Below are 24183 nucleotides of genomic sequence, written 5' to 3'. Positions count from 1 at the left end.
TCAGACCCACCCAAGTGAGGGGTCTGGTGCTCCCAACATGCAACTGAACAGGAAGACAGACATCTTGCGCCCAACAGGCATCTGCACACACTGTTCAACACTGTTGGTGCAGTAGGACTTTCTTGCTCACTGTCCATTGCTTCAGATTCCCTTGACCCTCTCTACCAAGGATGACTGCAACTGGTGCCAAGAACAAACACCGACAGTGGCAGAATGACTTTCATCACATTGTGTTTTCAGGTGAGCCCCAGTTTAATTTAGTGATCTGTGTATACAGGCATTTCAGTGAAAGGCTCCTGATGTCCTGTATTTTACAGAGCCATATGGGCCCATCACCAGGTGTTATGGTATGGGGTGCTCTTGGGTTCCACTGCAGTTCCTGCCTCAGACATATTGCCAGTACCTTGTTCAGCCAGCTATACAGTACATCACAGAGGTGATGGAGGCTGAGGTGGTAATCTGTCTGCAGAGTTTCCTTGGTGCCATATTCCAACAGGACAATGCTCAACCACATGTGACAGGAAATGTTGTACAGCTCCTGGATGACCACCATGTGTCACTTCTTCCCTGACCCATCCAGTCACAAGATTTGTTCCCCAATGAGCATATTGTTGGATGATGACTGGCAACTCAGAGCCAACCAGTTTCTTTACCACAGATGGACTATGGGCATGTATAGTGGATATAAAAAGTCTACACACCCCTGCCAAAATCACAGATTTTGTGTAATAAAAATGAAACCAAGACAAATCCTGTCAGAATTTATTCCATGTTTATTGCAAAATTGCAATCTACACAATTGAAGTGAAAACAAATCATAAACTGTTTAGTGAAAAAAGGAAAAAAACTGTTTGCATTGGTGTGCATACCGTTTAATAATCAAGGATGTGGCTGCATTCAGAATCAACCAAGCACAATAAGTCTCCTCTCAAATAGTAGTTAGTATACACTTGATATCAATTAAAGTGGTTCTGATTGAGCTCAGATAAAGTTTGGCTGTTCCTGTTGGATTATTCTGATATCCTCTTGGATGCATCATACTTCAAAAGCCATGGCCCGTAAAAAGCTTTTAAAACATTAACGGGATCTCATCATTGAAAGGTATCTATCAGGACAGAGGTACAAAAAGTATCCAAAGCATTAAACATCCCATGGACCACGGTGAAGACAGTCATCAACAAATGGAGTAAATATGGCTCAACAGTGACTCTACCAAGATCAGGATGTCCCTCCAAGATTAATGAGAAGACCAGGAGAAGAATGGTCAGGGAGGCCACCAAGAGCCCTACAGCAACATTAAAGGAGCTGCAGGATTTCTTGGCAGGTACTGGTTGTTCCTTGCATGTGACAACAATCGGTCATATTCTTCATATGTTTGGGTTGTGGGGTATGGTAGCAAAAAGAAAGCCTTTTCTCACAACAGAAAACATCTAAGCCCAGACTTTGCAAAAAGGTATACCCAGTCTCCCACAACCATGTGGAAAAATGTACTATGGTACCAACGCTGAAGTGTTTGACCATAGTTCCAAAAAGTATGTTTGGCACAAAATAACACAACACATCATCAAAAGAACACCATACCCACCGTGAAAATTGGTGGAGTCAGCATCAAGCTTTGGGTCTCCTTTTCTTCAGCTGGAACTGGGGCTTTAGTCAAGGTGAGAGGAATCATGAATAGCTCCATGTATCAGTCTATTTAAGCAGAAACCCTTCAAGTATCTGCTAGGAAGCTGAAGATGAAGAGGGACTTCAGCTTTCAGCATAACAGTGTCCTGAAGCATACAATACATCAAAGCAATGGCTTCATCAAAGGAGGATCAGTGTTCTAGAATCGCCAGCCGGCGCCCAGACCTTAATCCACTTGAAAATCTGTGGGTTGACCTCAAGATGGCTGTGCACAGGAGATGCCCTTGTAATTTGACAGATCTGGAATTTTTTTGCAAGGAGGAGTGGGCAAAAATTGTCAAGTCCAGATGTGCCAAACTGATAGACTCTTACCAAAAAAGATCGAGTGCTGTAATAAAATCAAAATGTGCCTCAACTAAGTATTAGTTTAGGAGGTGTGCACACTAGTGCAAACGGGTTTGTGTTTGATATTTTTTTTTCTTTTTCACTAAACAGTTTCCTATTTGTTTTCACCATGTTTTTTTACAGATAGCAATTTTGCAATAAAGGTGGAATAATTTCTGACAGGATTTCTCTTAGTTTTATTTTTTTTTATCACACAGGCATGAGTAGACTTTTTATATCCACTGTACAGAGGCTGCAATTCAAACACACAATCAACATCTCTTTCTGTCCATGCTAAAAGTTCTATAAATGGTTATTTCCATGTGTGGTATACACACCAGATACTGATTATTGTGCGTTCTACATGCGTGACACAGCTGTATTTCGAATTATGAATATCATGTGTCATACGTCTATGTCCATATTAATATCAATTTGCTATCTTATGTCTGTCTTTTTTAATGGCAAGCAGTGATTATGTCTACTATTAATACCACAGCTACTACATCTCCTAAGTCAGAGGACTTGAGGACTGGCAGCAGATTGTGTTTTCAGTCAATCAGAAGCTTTTGATTAGCTGAATCTTTTGTTTAGTGTGATTTTTGTTTTTAGCCTCCTTACTATTATATTTACTCCTGGAAGAACAAGCCAAAATGGGTCAAGTTCCTGAACCACACGATCAACAAGCCACTTGTGTTATTGTAGGCAACCATTGCAAGGTTTAGTGACTTCCACATTTCTCCGGACATAAACATTGACAGTTACATAGGGGGCTTCCATCTTGCTTGTCCTTGTACTGGATTGCAAGTGTTTTGCCATGCTGCTACTTTGGCACTACAGTGAAGCGTCACCATGCATATCATGGAGGTTTGTTTGTACGATGCTCTATGCATCAGTTTCACTATCCACGTCGATGTCTGATGATCAGTTCACATTGTCATCAACATCACTTAATTTGAGCAATGGTTCAGTTTCAGTTTGTTCTAAAACAGGCTTTACAGCTTTTTGTTTGCCTTTGTTTTTTTAACTGAAGATTTAGTCCTGCTTATGAATATTGATGAATTACCATAAAATGGCAGAACATTTAGAAATATTCATTTTTGCAGCTTGATGATCTTTCGTCCACTAGATGGCAGCAGAATACTATCCTGAGGGTTGCTCGTGCTTAACATTGTAAAGCAGAACTTATTATAAATCTATTATGGCGTTAACCATAATAACATAGAGTTCTGAGCCAGAGTCACGGTCAGGGTTAACACCAAGGAGAGGGAGTATGTACTGATACAGCATGTTGCCACACTCACCACACGATGAACTACCTCAGGAGGTTAAAGAAAAAATCCTCGCTGATTTTTGGAACTCTTGTTGTTGATGTTTTAAATAATAGCCCATTAATGTTAACAACAATAGCAATATTTATTTATATAGTACATTTTCCTACAAATGATGTAGCTCAAATTGCTTTACAGGATGAAGAGCAAAAAGACAAAATTTTAAAAATAAAATTAGGCAATACTAATTGACATAGAATAAAAGTAAGGTCCGATGGCCAGGGAGGACAGAAAAAACAAACAAAAAAAAATCTGCAGGGGTTCAAAGGCCACAAGACCACTCAGCCCCCTCTAGGCATTCTACCTAACATCAATGACCTCAATCAGTCCTCATGGTGGCTATGAGGCTAGGGATCTGCACTGGCAATTGGAAGGTTGCTGGTTTGAATCCCGTAAATGCCAATAGGGACTCTGCTCTCTTGGGCCCTTGAGCAAGGCCCTTAACCTGAAATTGCTGAGCGCTTTGAGTAGTGAGAAAAGCGCTATATAAATGCAAAGAATTATTATTTATTATTATTATGGTATTCATGGTTCACATGGAAGAACTTGATGATGACGGTCATGTGGACTTCTGGCCTTTAGTCCATCAATGTAGGGACATCACAGTGCTTTGATCAGGTGGTGGTGGCACAGATTGCCACCACATAAAAACCGGAGAAAGAACAGCAGAGAAAGTAGGGGTTAGTACGGATTTCGGAGCCACCATGAATGATATTTATAATTAAATGCATATACAGAGTATCAGAATTAAACTAAAATGAAGCTATAAGAAAGCCATGTTAAAATAATATGTTATGACATTATGTAATGTGTAATGGTAGTGACAATTCAAACTTTTACAACAAAGCCTTAGCAAAAGCGTGGACCTCCCACCTTTGTTTCTGTTCCACTTACTCTACATAGGTAGTTGATAGATATTTTTGGGAATGTGTAATGTTTTGTTTATCAAAATCTCTGGCCTTGCATGCAATACAGCTGACATAAACTCCAGTTTGGACATAAGCTGACATAAACTCCAGTTTGGACATAAGCTCCCTTATGAATTTGATTAGGTGGGTTTGAGAATGTACAGTTCACAGCAGATATAACTTTTTATTTTCAGTGCTAAGAAGTCAGTTTTTCATATTGCTGTGGCGGCTTCTGTGCTTTCAGTCGGCCCTGCTTGAGACAGACCCCATCTATAAACATCCCTATGAAACAGTGAATTTTGTGACTAGGAAACATTGATGTGAAAAGTCCTTGTTATTCACACCTAAACCTTTGTCGGTTGAGCCTTTTGAAAATAATTAATCAGCTACAGGCAAACAGATCTCAGAAACAATATGAATTTGCACCAGTGTTAGGTAAAGGCAAATATTTTCCATTCCATATAGCATTAGATTACTTATTAAGAAGGGTAAAAAATTACAGGAACAACCACAATATTAAATTAACTGTATAGCATTAAGGTGCCCATTAAAAGTGTATTTATAGGAGAAGATTTCTAGCATAGTGCCAGGAAATGGTAACATGTTGATTAGCAGATGCAAGTAATAATTTCAGGCAGCTTTCTATATGTGATAGTAATGACCCTATAAACTTATATTGACACTTTAAGTGTTATTTCAACACTATATACAGTTTTTTATTATTGTATATATTGTTTAGAAAAATGTTATTTGAAATGGGCACTGTGATGTAAATTAATTGCTCATGAACTTGAAATGTTCCCAGAAAATGGCAGAAAAGAGTACAGTAGTCTGTAATTTCAGAGATAAATGGGAATTTTAAAGTGTTTTAAGTAACCAGAACTAATTTTCTCTTCTATTTACTATAATGTTGTAATGTTATGCGTTGGCATGTTTTTATACTACTACAGTACTTCCAGGTGTGTTGACTGAGTATTTGGTAATTCATCTGTAATATTAAAAAAGCTGAGTGGATTTAGACTTTGTCTCCTTGAGGAATTATTTAATTTGTGATTTTTTTTTATAAAACATGTAATGTGTTCTTTGTTACTTGTCTTTCAGAAAAGCAACATCCGGGTTTCATCGATGACAACAGTGAAGCAGATATATCTGCATATTGTCCAATGGTTTGTTTTCATCTTAATTCTTAATTTTGAAAATATTTTTTTATTATTTTTTTCCAGCTCAGGTGTATTATTTATATTGCTGATTATTTGTGAATTTTATGCCTTGGCATTTCTCAAGCTTCATTTTGAAAACTCCAGGGGGCTGTTTATTTTCTTTCCAGACCATATTGTAATTTGAGATCGGTCACTACTGCTAATTTCACTTGCATCCCAGTTAGATGGTTTGGCCCAAGGACAGCAGGTAACATTACTGTTTTATAGCACTTGGACTCTGCTTCATTTTCCATCCTCTTAACCGCCCTCTGCCGGATATATCCGGCATCGTAGCGTTATTGCTGATGCCTTACTGCCGGAATTATCCGGCACATTTGCCTATGGTTATGTGAATGCCTGGCGCGTAGTATAACTGACAGTTTGGCGTGGGTATTATTACTACATTGTATTTCGACAACTCTGTGGTTGTATTGGCCGGTCACGTGATGTGATTTGGAAGTGAATGCTGTGAATATGGCGAAACGTAAACTGACTTCAAGTGAGGTTTTGCAGGCGATTTTGGACAATTCTGATCATGATTGTAGCAGTTCTGAAGAAGATTTTATCGACAATGATGATCAGCAACGTGCGCTGCATGATACTGTGAATGACGATGCACTGGATGATGGCGATGAGTGGGTGTATCCCCAACATGTCAACTGGACTGCTGCCCGTTATCTGAGCCAGATAAGAAAGATCCAAACCGTGAACGCTTGTTCAAGCTACGTCCTTTGATTGACCATTTATTTGAAACATTTCAGCAGGTATTTCAGCAGGTAAATACTGCTTGAATAAATGTAAAGTAAAAAACCGAAAATAGTTCAGATTTCGCCTGGCATGGGGAATATTTAGGGAGTTGGCGGTTAAAGGGTTAAGAATGTCTTCTCTGTGGAGATTAACATGTTCTTACTGTGTTGATCAATTTTGGTTCATAAAACATTTTCAGAATTTCATCAAGAAAAGTACAATATGCACTGATAGCAGTTTTTAATGTGACAGAGTGGGAAAATGATCAAGCCATGTGATTAAGTCATTAATGGCAAGAACAGGCTGCCAGGTAGAAACAGAATGCAAACATCAAGATGTGCATTGGGGTGCACAGGAACAAGACTGACATGTGTTGATTTTCAGAATGCTCTATGTGTACTTTAAGCAGTTAATTTGGTTGATGTCTTAGTGTTTTAAAAGATTGTGAGGAAAACCCGCTAAACTTATATTTAGTTGGAAATAAAGACAGCTTTTTTAAGTACAAGAATTAATACTCTGTTTATAGAATAATGCTTTCTTCAACAATGTCTCTACATACAATAATAAACTGCAAAGTAGCAGCATAAAAAACAGAAACACAGTCCATTTCCAGGTGTGGTCTTTGGGTAAAAATCCTTTTGACAGGCTGAACTACTGATAGACAGCGTCTTTGACCAAGCTAGTCTGTTGCTGCTTGTAGCTGTGCATTTTTTTGACCACTTCCATGCAGGTTTCTTTTCTTTTTAATGATACATATTAAAAACTTGATAATTTGGGACATGAGCAGTTTGCCAAGATGATAATATTTGTCTTAACCTTTATACACATTTAATTGTTTTCAAGTACTACTAATTTATTGCAATGTACAAGTAAATGTCCTCAGTTATATTCATAAAGAAATAGGATCTCTGCTTCAGTACATGGTGAGACACCCATCTTTTTGACCTTTCATATTTTTGTCTTGAGAAAAGTTCTGTCGGGTGGCATGGAGTTGTGCTGACAGCAGGCAAGAGTCCAGACACAAAAAGAATGATCTGACTGTCATCAAAGTAAACTGATGTTAAAAGACACATAAAACCATGCACAGTTTCTGTTTTTTCTGTCGTTGCTGGAAATTCATTTTCCAATTCACTTGAAAGGAAGGCTGTATCTAGCCATATCATGTTATTCTGCCCATTTACTTTACTTATCCAGTATGTCTGGACAAAGTCAGGTGAGAGTCAAGGCCTACTATTAATCTAACTAGGCAAATAATTTCAATGAAAGAGATTACATTCAAAAAGTTACCTATCATGCAGTATTGAAATAATAATTTATATCAAATTCACATCACAGTGCAGTTCAGAACAGTTTGCTTTCCCTGATGTAGCTTAATCACTGTAGTGTTAGATTATGTAAGTGGGACAAACTTTTGTGTGGAGGCGGTCGAGTTGGCATAAAAAGCATTTTTTTACATGCAATGCAGGTTCATCCTCAAAAATCAGAAGCAGTAAGAACTTAAGGAGAACTCACCAATGGGTAAATAAGAAGAAAAAAAATTGCAAAGACAAACTAGCAGTAAAATGTTTATAAGACAAGCAACTGTGGCATTGACCTTAAGGTATGATGAGACAGTTCCTCTGGGAATTATTGTGAGATGGAAAAAGATCAAGATATGATAGCATAAGCCAGAGTCACAGTCAGTGCCAGAATAAAAAAAGAAGGTCAAAACCAGAGATCAAAAATATAGCGAGTGAACAAAGCACTGGGATAAATCAAAAATCAAATTCAGGGTCAATAAAGAGATCAAAACCGAAACAAACCTAGCACTTGACCTACCTGGAAACAGAAACTAACTGATGCTACAGATCTGTTTGTTTTATCCACTGAAAGATAGTTTGAATGGAGCTGCGGCCATATTTATATTGGAAGTGGGGTGACATCACAACACGACGTGACCTGTCTGTCGCGTTGCAATAAAAAAGAATTTGATTAAATAAAATAACTTTAAAGCATCTTCAACTAAGTCACAAATAATAAGAAAAGCTTCAACAGTTAGTTTTAAATAACAAGTACCTCCAAAAATAATGCATACTATGACACAATCCCCTCCCTGAGGCAGTCACACTGGGTACGGCCATCAGACCTCAAAGGAAGTCGGCGATGGAATTTAGTAGGGAATCGAGAGGTCTGACTATTGGGAGCAGACACCCATGAATGTTCTTTAGGCCCATAACCACACCAGTGCACTAGATATTCAAATCTAAGTCCACATCTTCTAGAGTCTAAAATTTTATGAACCTCAGACTCCTGATGACCTTTGACAACAACTGGGGGAGGAAAAATAGATGAGGAGAGAATCTACAAATGTGACAAGGCTTAAGATGGGATACATGGAAGGAAGAATGTGTCCGTAAATGGAAGGCCAACTTTTATGTGACAGGAGTTACCCTCCACAAATTGGTATATGGTCCAATAAATTTAGGGCCCCCTTGCGTGATGGAAGATTAAGCCGGATGTTATTACTTTCAAGCCATACGTTCTGTCCCACCCAAAATATTGGATGGGCACATTGCCACTTATCTTCATAGGACTTAGAAATGGTATTTGCCTGTGGCAATTGCATTCTTAGTCAGACAGGACAGGGAGTGACAAAGGTGTTTTGCAACAACTCAAAATCAGCAGCTTCAAACCAAATTGGCATTCTAACAGTGACATCTTTAGGGAAGAATTAAGCAGTGCATGACATGAGAATTCACTCAGCAGCAAAATATTGTCCCAATCTGATTATAATATATTAACAGTTTCTAAATCCTGATTCACTCTTCCACTTAGACCACTACATTCCAGGTGGTTGCTAGAGGTTATTTTTATCTCTGTCTCAAACCTTTTTTACAAAAACCGCCAGAAAACCTAGAAATCAACTGGGTTTCTCGATCAGACAGAATGGACCTGGGAAGACCGTGGAGGTGAAAATAATATTGAATATGAATCTCAACCGATGCTTTAGCCATTGCCAAGGTCTTCAAAGGGGTGAAATGGGCAGACTTGGAAAATTGATCCAGATTAACTACTATGACTATGTGACCCTTAGAAGGAGGAAGATCAGTTTCAAAATCAACTGACGCACTAGATGACGGTTCAATGGGGTGCAACAAACTCGACCTTGCACCTGATCATCCTTAGCTATACCCGGATACCAAAAATAATGATGAAAAAACTGTACAGTTTTGGAAACACCCAGATGTTTCAAAAACGGCAAACAATGCTCCCAGTCTGAAAACATGACTGACAACAGAGTATGAGACTAAGAGTTTTTCTCTTCAGTACTGCAGGTGGAGGGGAATGTGTGGACTGTGACATAATCAATGAATCCTGCAAAAAATAAGGACTTCAAAAACATAGTAGTTATAAAGTTAAAAGAATGATATGTTCAGGTTCAGCCAAACCAAACATTACAATTATCGCTTAAATGTACCTCCTGATCGTTCATATTCTGGACTATGCCCTTCATATCCCGATTCAGTTTATCTGTTCTACTGTGTACAGTATTCCTTTTATATCCATCCTGAGTTTAGTAATCAGTAACTTCAGCTCAGAATCCTTATCAATGCAGTCTTCGGCACTGTGCTGTGATGGCATTACATAAACAGCTGGTGTTGATGAGAATTCATGGCCAGATATACCAAAGAACAGATTTAAATGCCGGACTAGCAGTGCATGAGTTATTGTAGACCAGACCAGCAGAGATCTGTTTCCACTCTAACATTAAAAAGTCCTATCCTGTTGATCAGTTTAGAAAAAAAATTAAATCCACTGTGATTAAATGCTCTTTAACAATACATTTTTTTAGGCACTGTGTGGATAAACATATATATTTATGTACAGTATATACTGTGTATCTATATGTATATATATATAGTTCACAAAAATAGTTATATTAGTTATTGTTTAATAGTTATTTTATGTCTTCTGGATTAGTGTGTTAATACAAAGAGACATATTTTGCAGTTCCAAACATTGAAAAAGTGAAGCAATACAATAACATATTTGATTGTCCTTAAAGAAAGAAACTAACACAGTAATAGATTACTTTCCTGTTAAAAAGTGACATCTTTGTTGGCATATACAGTATAGCCCAGAGCTTGTCTAAGCAAATCTAACCAACAGGTGCCAATGATCAATGACATATTGTGTAGGCTGAACCAAAGCGATCAACTGAAACAGCTGTGTAAAGGGAATCAACTGGGCAAGGAACAACCATACTAAAAGGCTAAGGTTGCAGTAGATGCGGCAGTTTAACTTGTAGATTTTACGCCTTGGCAAAAATGAACATTAGCGACAAGACACAAGGCGGTTAACCTGCATCATTAAAGTCTTTCCCAAATTTCCCAGACATTTCACAGCAGACAGGTGTTTCAAGATGTGCTGTCCAAGCTCTTCTCCAGATACACAAATAAATGGCCAAGGTTGAGGACCAGAAATGCAGTGGTTGGCCACGGAAACCAAACAGAAATGCATCAAGCTAACCTTTCTTTGAAATTGGAAGATGTCTTGCACTGCTATCTGAGCTTAGAACTGGCACAAACAACTGGGGTCCTGGTACACCTGTCTACAGTCCAGAGAAGTCTTACCACCTATGCACAAAAACACAAAGGGCTAGTGTGCAGAAAAATGACAGCAGGTGTTTTACACTGATGAGTCCAAATTTAAACTTTTCGGCTGTAACAATAGACAGTTTGTCCACCGTAGGGTTAGAGGACAATACATGAATAAATGTTTTTAGGCAACCGTGAAGCATTTTGGAGGTTTTCTGTAGGTCTGATGCTGCATTTCTATAAACTGAGTTGGTGATTAAAAGTGATGGTCCCCCTTACTGGAGTACTTCTCAGAACAAATACAACAGAAGAGTCCAGTCTCATCTCTTTGTTTGCAGCTTTCTAATGCATTTCAACATAAGGACATCTTTTATTTTCAAACCAAATTCTAAAAAGGACAACAGGCTCATTGGATTCAAACTGTAATACTTATTGTGTACGTCTAGCAAAATGGGCGCTTCACCAACTGCAAAGTGCCTCATAGTCTCACTCCCTGACGTTAGACTTAAATGTATGATAACAAGTCAAGATTTTATTACTATACATGCACTATAACATTTAAAATCTGAAAAAAATAATAAATCAGCTATATTATTTAGATTAGTGTTGGTAATACTCACCTCAGCCTATTACACTAATAGTGAACATTACTGAAGCAACCCAAACATTTAAAATATTAAAAACATGAAAAGAAGACAACAAATGCATGGCAAACAAACAGTAAATATAGATATCATTATTAAGTGTAATTTGAGAAACCAAAGATGTCGGTGGAGAGAAAAAATAAAACCTTTGCAAATAAAATGCAGTGGCAGACATAAGAAGTAAAAATAGTACTGACATCCACATGACAAAAGGTTTTTTATTCATGCCTACAATAGGTAAGTACATTCTGCACAGCAACATAGAGAAACAAATTTAAATATCTGTAAATAACAAAACATAACACTGGTGAACAAGCTATAGTAAAATTCTTGTGATTTTCCCATCCTCCTCCAAATATTTGGTGTTTTCAAAAGAAAAACAAATCACGCATAAGCAGGTAGTTCAGGTGTTACCAGGAGGTATGTGGTTAGACAAATAAAGCACTGCGTCATCTGATGGTTATTTGCATTGTCAATATAACGCCACAGGAGTTTATTTGCTTTGTTTTTTGCTAACAGGATGTAGCCGTTTACGTATGCAATTCTTAGGAGTCACATGAGCACAAAAGACATGAGCTATGAACTCTCGCAATTCTCAGTATGGAGCTTTTTACTGTAGTCTTGCTCAAATGGTGAAGCCAAAAGCTTTGCATGCACCCATATTCTTATACAGAAAATTACACAATATTACAAACTTACCAATATACACTACGTACATTTAGGAAACATACTGTAAGCGAAATGCACCTTACGTATGTGTTACACGCTGAAGAGGAGCATCTTTTTCAAAATGATGGGAGTCTCATTTCCTAACTTATCCATTTGGATAGCTGAGCACTGCTACAGTTACAACAGTAACTGGTTATCAGATTTTTGCAGGTAACTCCACAGATTTTGGGATACAGTTTATAACTGTTTATAACAAAGCTGTTTTTTCTTTGGTCCTTGAAACTCAACTTTCCTTCAAATGTGACCAGGGCTATATAGTACCATCTCCTTTTTTATAAAGAGTGCTGCTGCTACCACTACATTGAAAATTTCTTTCTGAATCTTCTATCACACGGGTGTCTCTACATGCAGCAGAAATGTAAAGTCACTGCATGCTAAATTTAAGGCAGGACCTTCTGCAGCACATACTCAGTTCTTGGCCAATACAATGTGCCATTATGCTGTGATATACTAAGATGCATCCGCATAAGGAGTCACATGGAAGTGCATGGCCATTATGTCATTTATTAAAATGTAGTCTCTATGTACACCCCTAAAATATATTGCATGCAGTTTTATTTTTAATGGCCACTTTGAACTCCAGAATTTGAACATAACCAATCAATTGTACTTTGTAATGACACTCCTTAAAATGTAACAAAGTAGGATCATTACTAAATAATATACTGTACTGTTTAAAGAATAAAGGTATTTGCATTTTAAAATGACAAATACACTTCCCTACATAATCTACTCAAGTACAGTAATGTAATTAAAAACAATTTGCTGCTTTATATCATTGACACAGATATACACATAGAAATAGACATCACTCCAAAAGCTGTCAAATCATGTTGAGGAAAACCTAAAATGTCTATTGAAAACTAAAACTTGATATTGAGACTTTATCACAAGATTTTCCTTATGCATGCATACCCACAGTATATGTATGAAAGACTAAAAATTTGAAAATTTTACCAGATGGAGCAATCCAAAATAGTTCTAAAAATAACTCTCCCCCATGGAAAGGTTTATTTTATTTAATACTAGCCATGCCCTGTGGCTTCGCCTGCGTATTAGTGAAACAAGATAGTGAGGAGGGCCCTGTCCAGTCCTCTACTTCTGATGTCACTCTTCTCCCTCCCCTTGGCCCGCAGCCTTTGTCTTGGATTAGCGCGAATATAGTGCTCCTGCAAGCGTACTATGATTCTTAGTGCAATGAGAGAAGTCGCAAAATCAACAGGAATGTTCAAGCAAATTATAGAAAAAAAAAAATCTAAATCCATTAAGTAGTTCTCTTGTTCGCTAACTAAGCGGAGTTAAGATTGCGCCCTGAAGCAGACCCATGAGTGAGGAGGACCCCACCCCCCCTCCCCACAGCCCGATGAGTCTCTCTCGAATTCGCACTAATAAATTGGTACCGCAAGCGAACTATGATACTTAGTGCGATGAGAAAGTCACAAAATCAATGGGATGTTCAAGCAAATTATAGGAAAAAACCCGATCTAAATCCGTTAAGTAGTTCTCTCGTGAAAAGCAGACAGACATAGAAACAGGTCTAAAAAATTATAAGAAATTTCAAACTTGGACCACGACATTTTTAAAACCGTTTCTTAGCGAGCACCTATGGGCCAAGGGTAACCTACATTCCAAATTTCAAGTCCCAAGTCTTCATGGTTCGGGAGATTTCGTGATGAGTGAGTCAGTGGTGTTTGGCTTTTATATATATTGTAAGAGCCATTTTCCTAGTTATATAAGACTCATAAATATTTCACTAGATGATAATGCATAATCTATGGGAGGTTCCTAAAACCTCCATAAGTAGAATTGTATTGGTATATTCTTGCCATTTCTAACAGTTTTGAGTAAACATTATTCTTCAGTTAGTGACAGCCTTGCCATGTGTAAGGTGTAGAGGCATACGGTTTTAAACCGTGACCGTGCCTGAGGGCCATGGGCCTTTTGAGTGTGTGAAATAACTCTAAGAAAACAGTGCTTATTTTAATACTGTACCGTACGCTTAAGGCGTACAGAAGAAGAAATTAAGAACCTTCAAGTATAGAAAGAAGAAGTAAAGAACTTTTTTAAGTACAGAAATAACTTAAGTTTCTCAAGAAAAGCTAAGTTTAGAGAAGATACATTTTTCCTTTTTTTTGCCTTTTATTCTACGTGTGTAACTATTTTTTCTTTTATTCTTGTGTGGATTATTTGCCTTTAACTTTCACTAAATAATTTTAAAACAAACTTTTGGACTGAGAAATTTCTTTCGACACACGTTTTACCCGTGCTTGATCTTGCCTTACGCTTCGGTGGCTACATATATAGATATTGCAATTACAGTATATCATAATTTATCACATTCTTTTCTTTGGTTTTCTTTTGTAGCTAAACCCGCTGAATTCTGGTAAGGAGCTCTCTGTATCTGACACAGAAGTATCAGAGCCTTCTTGGACAGATAATGGAACATTTAACCTCTCAGAGGGACATACGCCACAAACCGAAAACTCAGATGGTGAGTTTTTGGGATAAAACTGTTTTCTTGTTTCGTTAGAATTTACAATTTATTCGGCATCCTCGATATCTTTTTTTATTTGTTTTTGGTATGCAGATCTTGACCGTCCAAGTGATACTGATGAAGTTTTTACTTGTGGACTTTCTGAATTCCCATCTCTGGAAAATGGTGCAGGAACAAATGGGGATGATGATGAACTGAGCATAGGCCTTCCAGCTTCACCTGTCCAGCCAGTGAATTCTAGGCAGCAGTTGTCAAGTACAATAAAAGAGCAGTTTTCATTATCTCTTACTGGCGGGCACACCGCTGACCTAGTGAGCACCATGGCAGAGAAAGTCATTGTCACTGCAGTAACTGCTGCTATAAATGAACAGCTCCAGGGTCTTCAGTCTGAGCAGCCTTCCCGTCTTCCTCACCCAGGTGACTTGTTTGGGGATGATTCTGATTCAGAAGATGCAGATGACTTTGAATTGCTCGACCAGTCTGAGCTTGAGCAGGCTGAGAGTGATATGGGACTAACTCAGGGACAAAATAAGAATGAGGAGGACAACAAAAAGGCCAAATCCTCTGGTTTTCTCTCCAGTTTACTTGGAGGTCACTAACTTACCGTAAATAGCATGTGTGGGACAAAAGGAGAAGGGTGGTATCAAATGGAGACTGCAAATAATATTAAAAAGTAGATACATATAAACAAAAAGTACTATTAATTAAAAGTGATATGTTTTTTGTTTGTTTATTCGTCATGATGCTTATTTGAATGTAGAAATGCTAAGGATTCTGGTAAAGGGCCTGTGCATATTCTTCAATTTGAACACTTCACAAAAGCAGCACATGTAATTGTGTGAGGATTAAAAATAAAACATCAGCCTTGCGTTTAAAGGAGTAATGAAAACTAAAACAGAAAAAAATAAAATTCAGGGAGTAAGAATTCATACACTATTAATCTAGCAAGCACTTAATTAAAAGCCATCATAATTCTTTAACCTTGTTATAAGAAATTTAATCTAAAACCTGATGGATTTCAGTTGCCCTGGTTTGGGTGGTATTTTGACAATCAAATATGTTCATTTTTCAAAAAGAATTAATTAATAACATTATGGTATAAATCGCATCTAGTTCACATTACGTCTCTTGGTTCATTTTTGATATACTGTACAAATTTGCTAACTCAACATCAGCAGCTACGGAGATAGAAAGTTTGATTGCTGTTATCATGCCATCGATAGAGATATAAGGTCGCACGTTAAGGACTGCAGGAGTTTCAGGTTTTCATTTCAGTCTAATTGATCATTTTTGTCTTAATTAAGTTAACTGGTTCCTATAATCTATTTCATTTTTTTTCTTTAATCTGAAACACAAACTGTATTTAACAGGCATACAAAAGTGGTAAGCGTCTCTGGTTTGCTGTATAGCTGCACTGTTTACTTCATAAAGTACTTCACTGTTGACTGGAATAAAGAAAACTGTAAAAGTTATACCTCTTAAAGCAGTAAAACATTTTAAAACATGTCTAACATAATAACTGTATGGACCCCAGAGTATATATTGACATGGGTGCACTGGTGAGCAAACTCTGAAGCACCATCTGTTATCAAGCTCTGCCTTTGTAGCTTCATCATATGCAGCATTCTAAAACTTTTACATTGCTTATTTTATTTAGGACTGTAACCGATGATGAATATCAGAAATGGGATAACACTAACAGTTGCTGAAGCTATGAGAATAAGATCTGTACAAATGTCACTTTCGACCAATTTGAACATTACAGGTTTGACTAACAAAAAGTCAGGAAGAACAAAGCAAAAAATGGACACCTGCTGGAAGTTCCATAGGTAAAGGAACCAAATTCAGATCTAGCTCATTAGCTGTACTGCTACTAGAGGTATGTGGGTCCTCTTAAGTATGTGCATCAAACCAGTATTGTATACAGCTCTTTTTGATTTATAGCTCTGTTTTTTTCATAGGTAGAGTATCTAGAATATAAAAATAGGAAAAAAATGAGCACTCCAAAATGTGTTGAAACAACTTTAATTCATAGGACATTTTAGCTCATATTAGCAATGTTTGTTTCTTCTAAATTGTAAGACTCATCAATAATGTCTGATAAAAAATAAATAGGTGACCATCATGGGTTTTATTCATCTATCACTCTATCGTATCTGTTGTCTGCTTTATCGTGGTTTCAAAGGGCCAGGGTTGACTGCTTCCACAAGGCAATCGCATTTTCTTATGTCAGATGTGGTTAATTGTCTAAGTTTATGGCAGGCTTAGACGTTTTAAATGAACCACATAAACATAAAACATCTGTTCATTTTAAAATTAGGAAATAACAGGGTCAGCCCTGCAGAAGACAGGATTGTGATTGTACAGAAACAAGCACTTTAATTTTATTTTAAACTTGTTTGTCATATAACTTTAAGATAGTAGAAGTCGCTGGGGTTTAGAATAAGTGTATAATAATCAAAAAAGGAGTGGGTCCAGAAAATCTAATAAAAGATATAAACACAGGTGAATACATGCTGTGTCACTAAAATTACATCATTATGTAAATTCAACTTTCAAAATAATTGGAAAGAGAAAAAATAGAATAACATTTTACAATTATAAGTCAATCAGAAGATGTCCCAAAGGCAAAATTACATTTCTTCCTTTATTTTGTACAGTATATATTAGTTTGTTTAAATCTATTTGTTGCTTTATGGTTTGTCATTAGGGAATAAATTCATCATCTTTCAAAAACATAAGGATTGAAGCACGTTTATTAAAACTAAAGCTTCCAAAGACTTCACTTTACATTTTGTACATGTTGTGCATGTTACACATTTACGTCTAATAAGTATCCCTCGATTTAAAACTGGGATAAAATCGACAGTCTTTTTGATTTAAGGTGTGTTCGAATAATCCGACGAACCAGTTTGATCATCTTTCACAGTGCCACACTCCTTTCCGTTTCTGTGTTTATTTAAAAAACGATTTAAAGAAACGAGTCAAAATTCAAATTCTGATGAACATGTCCTTAACACTAAATTTAGAAGAACTGTGTTAAGTGCATTACAAAAAAAATCTTTGTGTGTTAAAATCCTGAAAATGTTATATTTGAAAAGAAGAAATTAACAAGACTCTTTTTATAACTAAAACAGTTCAGTTGTGTTTACGTTTGGTGCAAGATTGAAACAAACATCTCAAAAACCCCAGTCGAGTTTATCAGACTTTGGAAAATTTAATTGGGTTGATAATGAGATGGCAACTAAAAAATTGTTGCTACAATTGACTTTATTTCAATGTACCTAATGTAAATAATTAATAACCACATCAATAACTGGAGTCAAATAATTAAATCCATTACAATGTGTACAGAGGTGGCGAAGATGTAACATGAAGGAGGGTTTTAATTTTTGATGTGTTTTTTGTTTCTCAGTACAGGATTATGATTGTCTCTTTAGCACTTTATGTAAAATTAATTTCTACAGTTTTCAGAGATTATAATTTTCTTTGTTTTTTTTGAGTTTGTGGTACTGATTTCTTTGTTATTTATGTCCTGTATATACATACTGTTATTTAATTAAAACATATAATAAATCTCAAAGAATGTTGATTGTAATTTTTGATAGTTTGAAAAAGGGGTACCATTTACTAACAAAGTATGATGTCAAAACGTGCAGTTTTGATGTTCTCCCTTCATATGATTTTTGCTTTTTGTCTAATTGAGAGGTTGATACAAGACACTAAATGCCATTTGCAGGTAGAGGTGATGTAGCGGAGTCTGTGTATAGGACGCTCCAGCTGTCTTCTCCATGCCGTAGGTACAGGAATTGCTCTCCTGTGACCCCAGCTTAAATAAAGCAGAAACGGCAAATGAAGTGATGGAGGAGCTTCTGCATTTAATGTGAATATGTACATGAACTTAAGTGAATCCTGCCTTCTGTTCAGCTTGCTAGCAGAGTTGGCCCTGGTGTCTATTAGTGTGTGTTGGAGAATAGATGAATGGAATTTTTAAACTGTTTTTCATTATGTTGCATCAAAAAATAAGCCTGAAGTGGTTGCATCTGATAAAGGTAATTCCAATTCTTAAAATCCACTTTTACTTTTCATTTTAATGTTCTGTTTGGGCTTCACTTTGTGACTACTCCTTTAAAATCTATGTGAAACTTTCCATCTAAGCAGCACTACATAAAATTATGTTCAGGTCATTTTTATTCATCACACATCCGATTACACAGACTTCATGTGCCGCATAAATATACAAATACACAAAATGATGTGTTTCCTGAACCAAATTCAGGAATGAGAACAAAACAGAAGTCATGCAATTTAGGCCCAATAGCACCAGCGGGACCCCCTGCATCGACCTTTCCACTGTGGCTCAATTTGAGAAATCCATGATCACAAATTTAGGTGTAAAAATGGATTCCACTTTAAAACTTGATAGCCATGTGAACACAGTGGTAAAATCTTGCTTTTTCCAGTTGAGGTCGGCTGTCAAAAATCAAGCCTGTTTTGTCTAAGTGCAACCTTGAAACAGTATACATGCTTTTATAACATCTCGTCTAGATTACTGCAATGCGCTTCTTTTTGGAATTAGCCAGGCCTCCATGGCTCGCCTACAGCTGGTGCAAAACGCTGCTGTTCGATTTTTAACTGGCACAAGAAAGCATGAGCATATTACCCTGATTTTGGCTTCCCTCCACTGGCTTCCAGTTCGTTTTCGAATCCATTTTAAGATCCTTGTATTTGTTTTTAAATCTTTTAATGGCTGTGCCCCTCATTATTTGTCGGAACTGCTGCACCCTTATGTACCGTCTCGGTCTCTTAGGTCAGCAGACCAGATGCTTTTATGCGTTCCCAAGGCATGATGCAAACTCCGAGGTGATCGAGCTTTTTCAGTTGCAGCCCCAAAACTCTGGAACGATTTGCCTTTGCACGTTAGGCAGGCTCCTTCGCTAGCTGCCGTTAAATCCTATTTAAAAACACATTTTTACTCTCTGGCTTTTAACCCTGTATAATAAGTTGGCTATTTTTATACTTTTTATACTTTCTATTAAGAATCTCTTCAGTTCTTATGTGTTTATGTGTTGTTTTTCTTTGTACAGCACTTTGGTCAGCCTTGAGGTTGTTTTAAAAGTGCTTTATAAATAAATAAATTAAATTAAATTAAATTCAGCTTAGATAAAAATGGGCACAAAAAATTAGATGCATAAATAAGAAATGATTTCAAAACCAGAGCAAAGAAATTGTGCATGTATGGGTCATGAAAAGTTCCCCGGGTTGGCAGTGCTAAGCAGCTATGCTTTATGACATGAAGTCTTGCAGATGCAAATTGTGTCCTGTGGCACTTCCAACAGAGAACTGAGCAACTGCCCCACCAGTTACAGTAAGCAGTGGAAGATGTAAAGCATGCTGTCCAGACATATTCTGTTAGGGACAGGGAAAGCATTAATCTAATGTAGACTTGCCAGGATGTGACAGCCTTCAGTAGCTGTGCATTGTTGTGCTGAAAAATGCCATCCATCAGAGCTGCCATTAATTTCCATACAGTAGGTGGCATAAAGTCCTTGTCGTGTAATTGTGCCATCAAATTGCCCTTAACAAACTGTGAACATGCATAGCTATGCATAGCACAGTACTGCTATGGTCCAATTGGTCAGTTTGGCTGTGGTAGCTCACTGGTATTGATGATGACATGATACTTCAATTCCTCATTATGACAAGTTGTTTTTTATTTTTACATAGAAGGAGTTACAATGCAGCACTTAACTGACAACAAACTGAATAACACACCAAGTGATTTTTGGTTGCTAAATACTAGCAAGGCACAAAAAGAGCACAAAAAGACGGGAAGTATTCTCAAGAATATAAATGACGTATTCACAGCGGGTAATGTGGGCGCCGTCTACCATTGGTGGTGGTTAAAAAACGTACTGGTGGCGAGCAAGGTGCCTCGAAACGACAGAGTCTTGGAAGCACACTAAACGGTACCATGATTGAGACAAGAAGCACCAGGAAGGAGAAGTTCAGATACATGCGGATACCAAGGAAATGTGTACAAAGAATGCTGAAGGTACACTTAGAGAAAGAGAATTCAAACATTCAATGTTTTTAAATGTATTCTACTACCTGTTTTTGACAGGTAAGTGGAGCTAGTGGCCATATAAACCTATATAAAATGTCTGGCACATATGTTTAGGTCATGTATTTTAGAATGGCTAACAGTAGTATTAAAAGACCTTGGCAAATCTGCACAGTCACTTGTCTCCCCCCTCCATTCTGGCAAACAGTACAGGACCAGCAGCCCTAGCACCAGTAAATTCATGGATAGTTTTTATCTTCAGATCATAACACTATCCAGCATATCTGATGTCTATTTCTTAGATACTGTATCATCTAATGTTGTATTTAATATACATTGTTGTATTCATTGTCTTACAATGCTGTCACAAGTGTTTGGGAGACATCCAAGTAAGAATCTCATTGTAAAGTGTACACCTGACCAGAAACGTCAACTAGAACTATCACTTCAAGCTATTTCTGTGAGCTAGTAGATCTTCTTGTATGTTTTCTTATCACATTATTCAACTGAACTCCTTTTGTACTCTGCCGACAGTAAATTATGATATAGCACAAGTACTTTATACTTAATTCTATATACACATGTCCCCTCAAATTCTTTTCAAGATTTCTCACTTTTTCAGTCCACCAAACTGTATGTATCTGACATCTGAAGTCTTATCCTCTTTGATTTTTTAATGTTTCATCCAGTATTAGTTATTCTGATTACATCTATTGGGAAATTAATTACATCTCCTTTATTTAATGTTACAACATCTTAATTAATTTTTACCTTTCCTGCAATTGACCTTATTTATTTTATGCATTTTTAGACTTGTTAGTGTGTAATTTTAACTGTAATTTATATTTACTGTGTCAGCACACCACCATTTTGTTGCTATTTTTCTGTGGGCATTACCACTTTGTGAGTTGGTGGAATGGGCATTGCCATAACCCCATTGCTTGTAACATGGGACCTGTACCACCGCAACGGGTTACATTTGAACCAGGGGGACACCAATGTGTTGGGGAGATATGTGAATGGGTTAGTCAAGGATTGTTTAAATTTGGGAATGGGTGGGCAGGGGGTTTAGGACTGGCCAAATTTAGAGCTGAACATAAAGAGGCGAACAGTGGTATTAAAAACAAAAATGCATTGTAATGTGATTTCCACCCAAATAAATGCAAAAGTAAAATAACACATCAAAAAAGCTTATCTTAATGGTAGAAACAAGTGAGTTGAAGTTGTATGTATATAGCACAGCATAATTATGATATTATAGCAATAACAGAAACCTGGCTGTAATAATTATGCCACACAAATGCCCTGGTTAGGTGCTATCTTCTTGATAGTACAATAATGAGAACTGGACACAATATTCAAAATCAGGTTTAAACTTTATGGCTTCCTCACTATGGTCTCCTATTATATTGATCAGCCATCCAAATTATTTTCTGAACCTGTTTTTTGGAATAACAGGGTTTTCTAGTAGTACGGGGTGCAAGAAAGAAACCAACACTTATTTAAACCTAATCCCATATTCAGTGTCTTTGTTTACTGTGTCAGGATACAATAAACACAAAGTTATTTTCAAAGTGGGGTTCTTATACCAGAGTACCCCTGCTGTTTATTATTTATACGTGCCATTTTAACTAAATTTTGTATGCAAGTGTTTTTGCATCTTGAAGTGGGTTCAATAAGGGTTGGATGAATGGTTAGAATTTGGTATTGAACTTCACTTTTCAAGTTCGGTCAATCCTCAACATTCACACTTTTAACTTCTTAGACTTCAAGCATTTGCAAGATTTTACTTGTAAGCACATTTTTACTTTCCCACTGAAAACCTCACACACTCGTGGGCTTTGCGACTATATGCAGTAGAGCAAAAATGAGAGGCCCAATTCACGCAAGTTTGGAGAGTAGCTAGTATCCTAATAGGTGCTTTCCCAGTCCTGTTCACCCTACTGTTGTAAACTGCTCCCCATGCACTTGATTTGTCCTGCAATTATGCCAGTTGCCAATTTTCCCATTAAGGATGGGAAAATGAAAAGGAGCAAATCAGTATGAAGCAGCAATGATCTTGGACTGGGGATATTTTAGATCATTGTAGACAAGATATATGTGAACGATGAACATTTTTTTCTTGAATCGTGATTGGCTTGGTGCATATTGAACATGAATGTATTTTATAAATTTAAACAGGCGTGACCCTGTGTTCGGATTCAGCCTGTTGGACAATGGATGGATGGATGGATGGATGGGATGTCTTTTCATTGTTCCCTAAGATTACTAGGGAGTAAGTTCCCTTGAAATGTTGAGATGTACTTGCAGTTGCTTTCATCCACACTGGTCAATATCACCTCAGGGATAGACATACATGAAAGAAGAGGGAAGTTGGGTTGGTTACTTTTAAAAAAGTTTGTAATTTCTACATGGAAGAGAAAGCATGTCACTGGCAAAATATGGTGGCGCAGTGGGTAGCGCTGCTGCCTCACAGTTAGGAGACCTGTGTTCACTTCCCGGGTCCTCCCGGCGTGGAGTTTGCATGTTGTCCCTGTGTCTGCGTGGGTTTCCTCCAGGTACTCTGGTTTCCTACCACAATCCAAAGACATGCAGTTTAGGTGCATTGGCGATTCTAAATTGTCCCTAGTTTGTGTGTGTGTGAACGCCCTGCGGTGGGCTGGTGCCCTGCCCAGGGTTTGTTTCCTGCCTTGTGCCCTGTGTTGGCTGGGTTTGGTTCCAGCAGACCCCCGTGACCCTGTCTTAGGATGTAGCGGGTTGGATAATGGATGGATGGATTATTAATTGCAAATACCTTATCAATATAGAGAGCTCTAAAAGTCTCAGTCTTTAGTTAAAGATGGCTAATACCTATATTCTAAGTTTCCAGTTAGCATTGTTCTACTTTTATTACTATTTACCTTTAACTCAAACTTCTTGACCAGTTCTTCTATTTTGTTGGTCATTTCTGGTTATTCAGCTGGCAAGGTGATATCATCTGCAAAATGTAGGTCCATGAGTCATAAATCATCATTCCATCTGATGCCATAATTATATTTGCTTCTGCTTTTTTAAATGTAAAGTCAATTGTCAACAAAAGAGGTGACAGAATGTGAACTTCTTGAATAGCAGTATTGATGTTAAGGTATGTATGGAAATAAACATTTGAAATGTTGAACTTTGAAAACACATCAGATCTCAATGGGAAAAAAAAAATCCTGCTGGATATCTATACTGATATGGATTGGGTAATGTGTTAGGAGCGAAAGGATGCCACATTGTTTGATGGAAATGAAAATTATCAACCTACAGAGGGCTGAATTCAAAGACACCCCAAAAATCAAAGTGAAACAATGATGCAGCAGGCTAGTCCAGTTTGCCGAAATTTCATTGCAGCAACTCAAAATCATACTCAGTAGTTTGTATGGCCCCCATGTGATTGTATGCATGTCTGACAATGTTGGGGCATGCTCCTAATAAGATGATGGATGGTGTCCTGGG

At 37.3% G+C, this 24183-nt stretch overlaps 1 protein-coding gene across 1 annotated transcript in view; it reads left to right on the top strand.

Moving 5' to 3' along the window:
• Nucleotides 1-16609, top strand: part of retreg1 (reticulophagy regulator 1) — a 102677-nt gene extending 86068 nt beyond the window's left edge. Inside the window, exons 7-9 of the mRNA XM_028803809.2 lie at nucleotides 5351-5415; nucleotides 14510-14636; nucleotides 14733-16609. Coding sequence (XP_028659642.1) covers nucleotides 5351-5415; nucleotides 14510-14636; nucleotides 14733-15238 — 698 coding nt within the window. The 3' untranslated portion in view covers nucleotides 15239-16609. The remainder of the gene's footprint in view (nucleotides 1-5350; nucleotides 5416-14509; nucleotides 14637-14732) is intronic.
• The last annotated feature ends 7574 nt before the right edge of the window (nucleotides 16610-24183 follow it).

The sequence above is a fragment of the Erpetoichthys calabaricus genome, chromosome 6 (assembly GCF_900747795.2).
Source record: "Erpetoichthys calabaricus chromosome 6, fErpCal1.3, whole genome shotgun sequence".
Lineage (NCBI taxonomy): Eukaryota > Metazoa > Chordata > Cladistia > Polypteriformes > Polypteridae > Erpetoichthys > Erpetoichthys calabaricus.
Note: the sequence above shows the minus strand (reverse complement) of the source record. Positions and strands in the feature narration are given on the sequence as shown.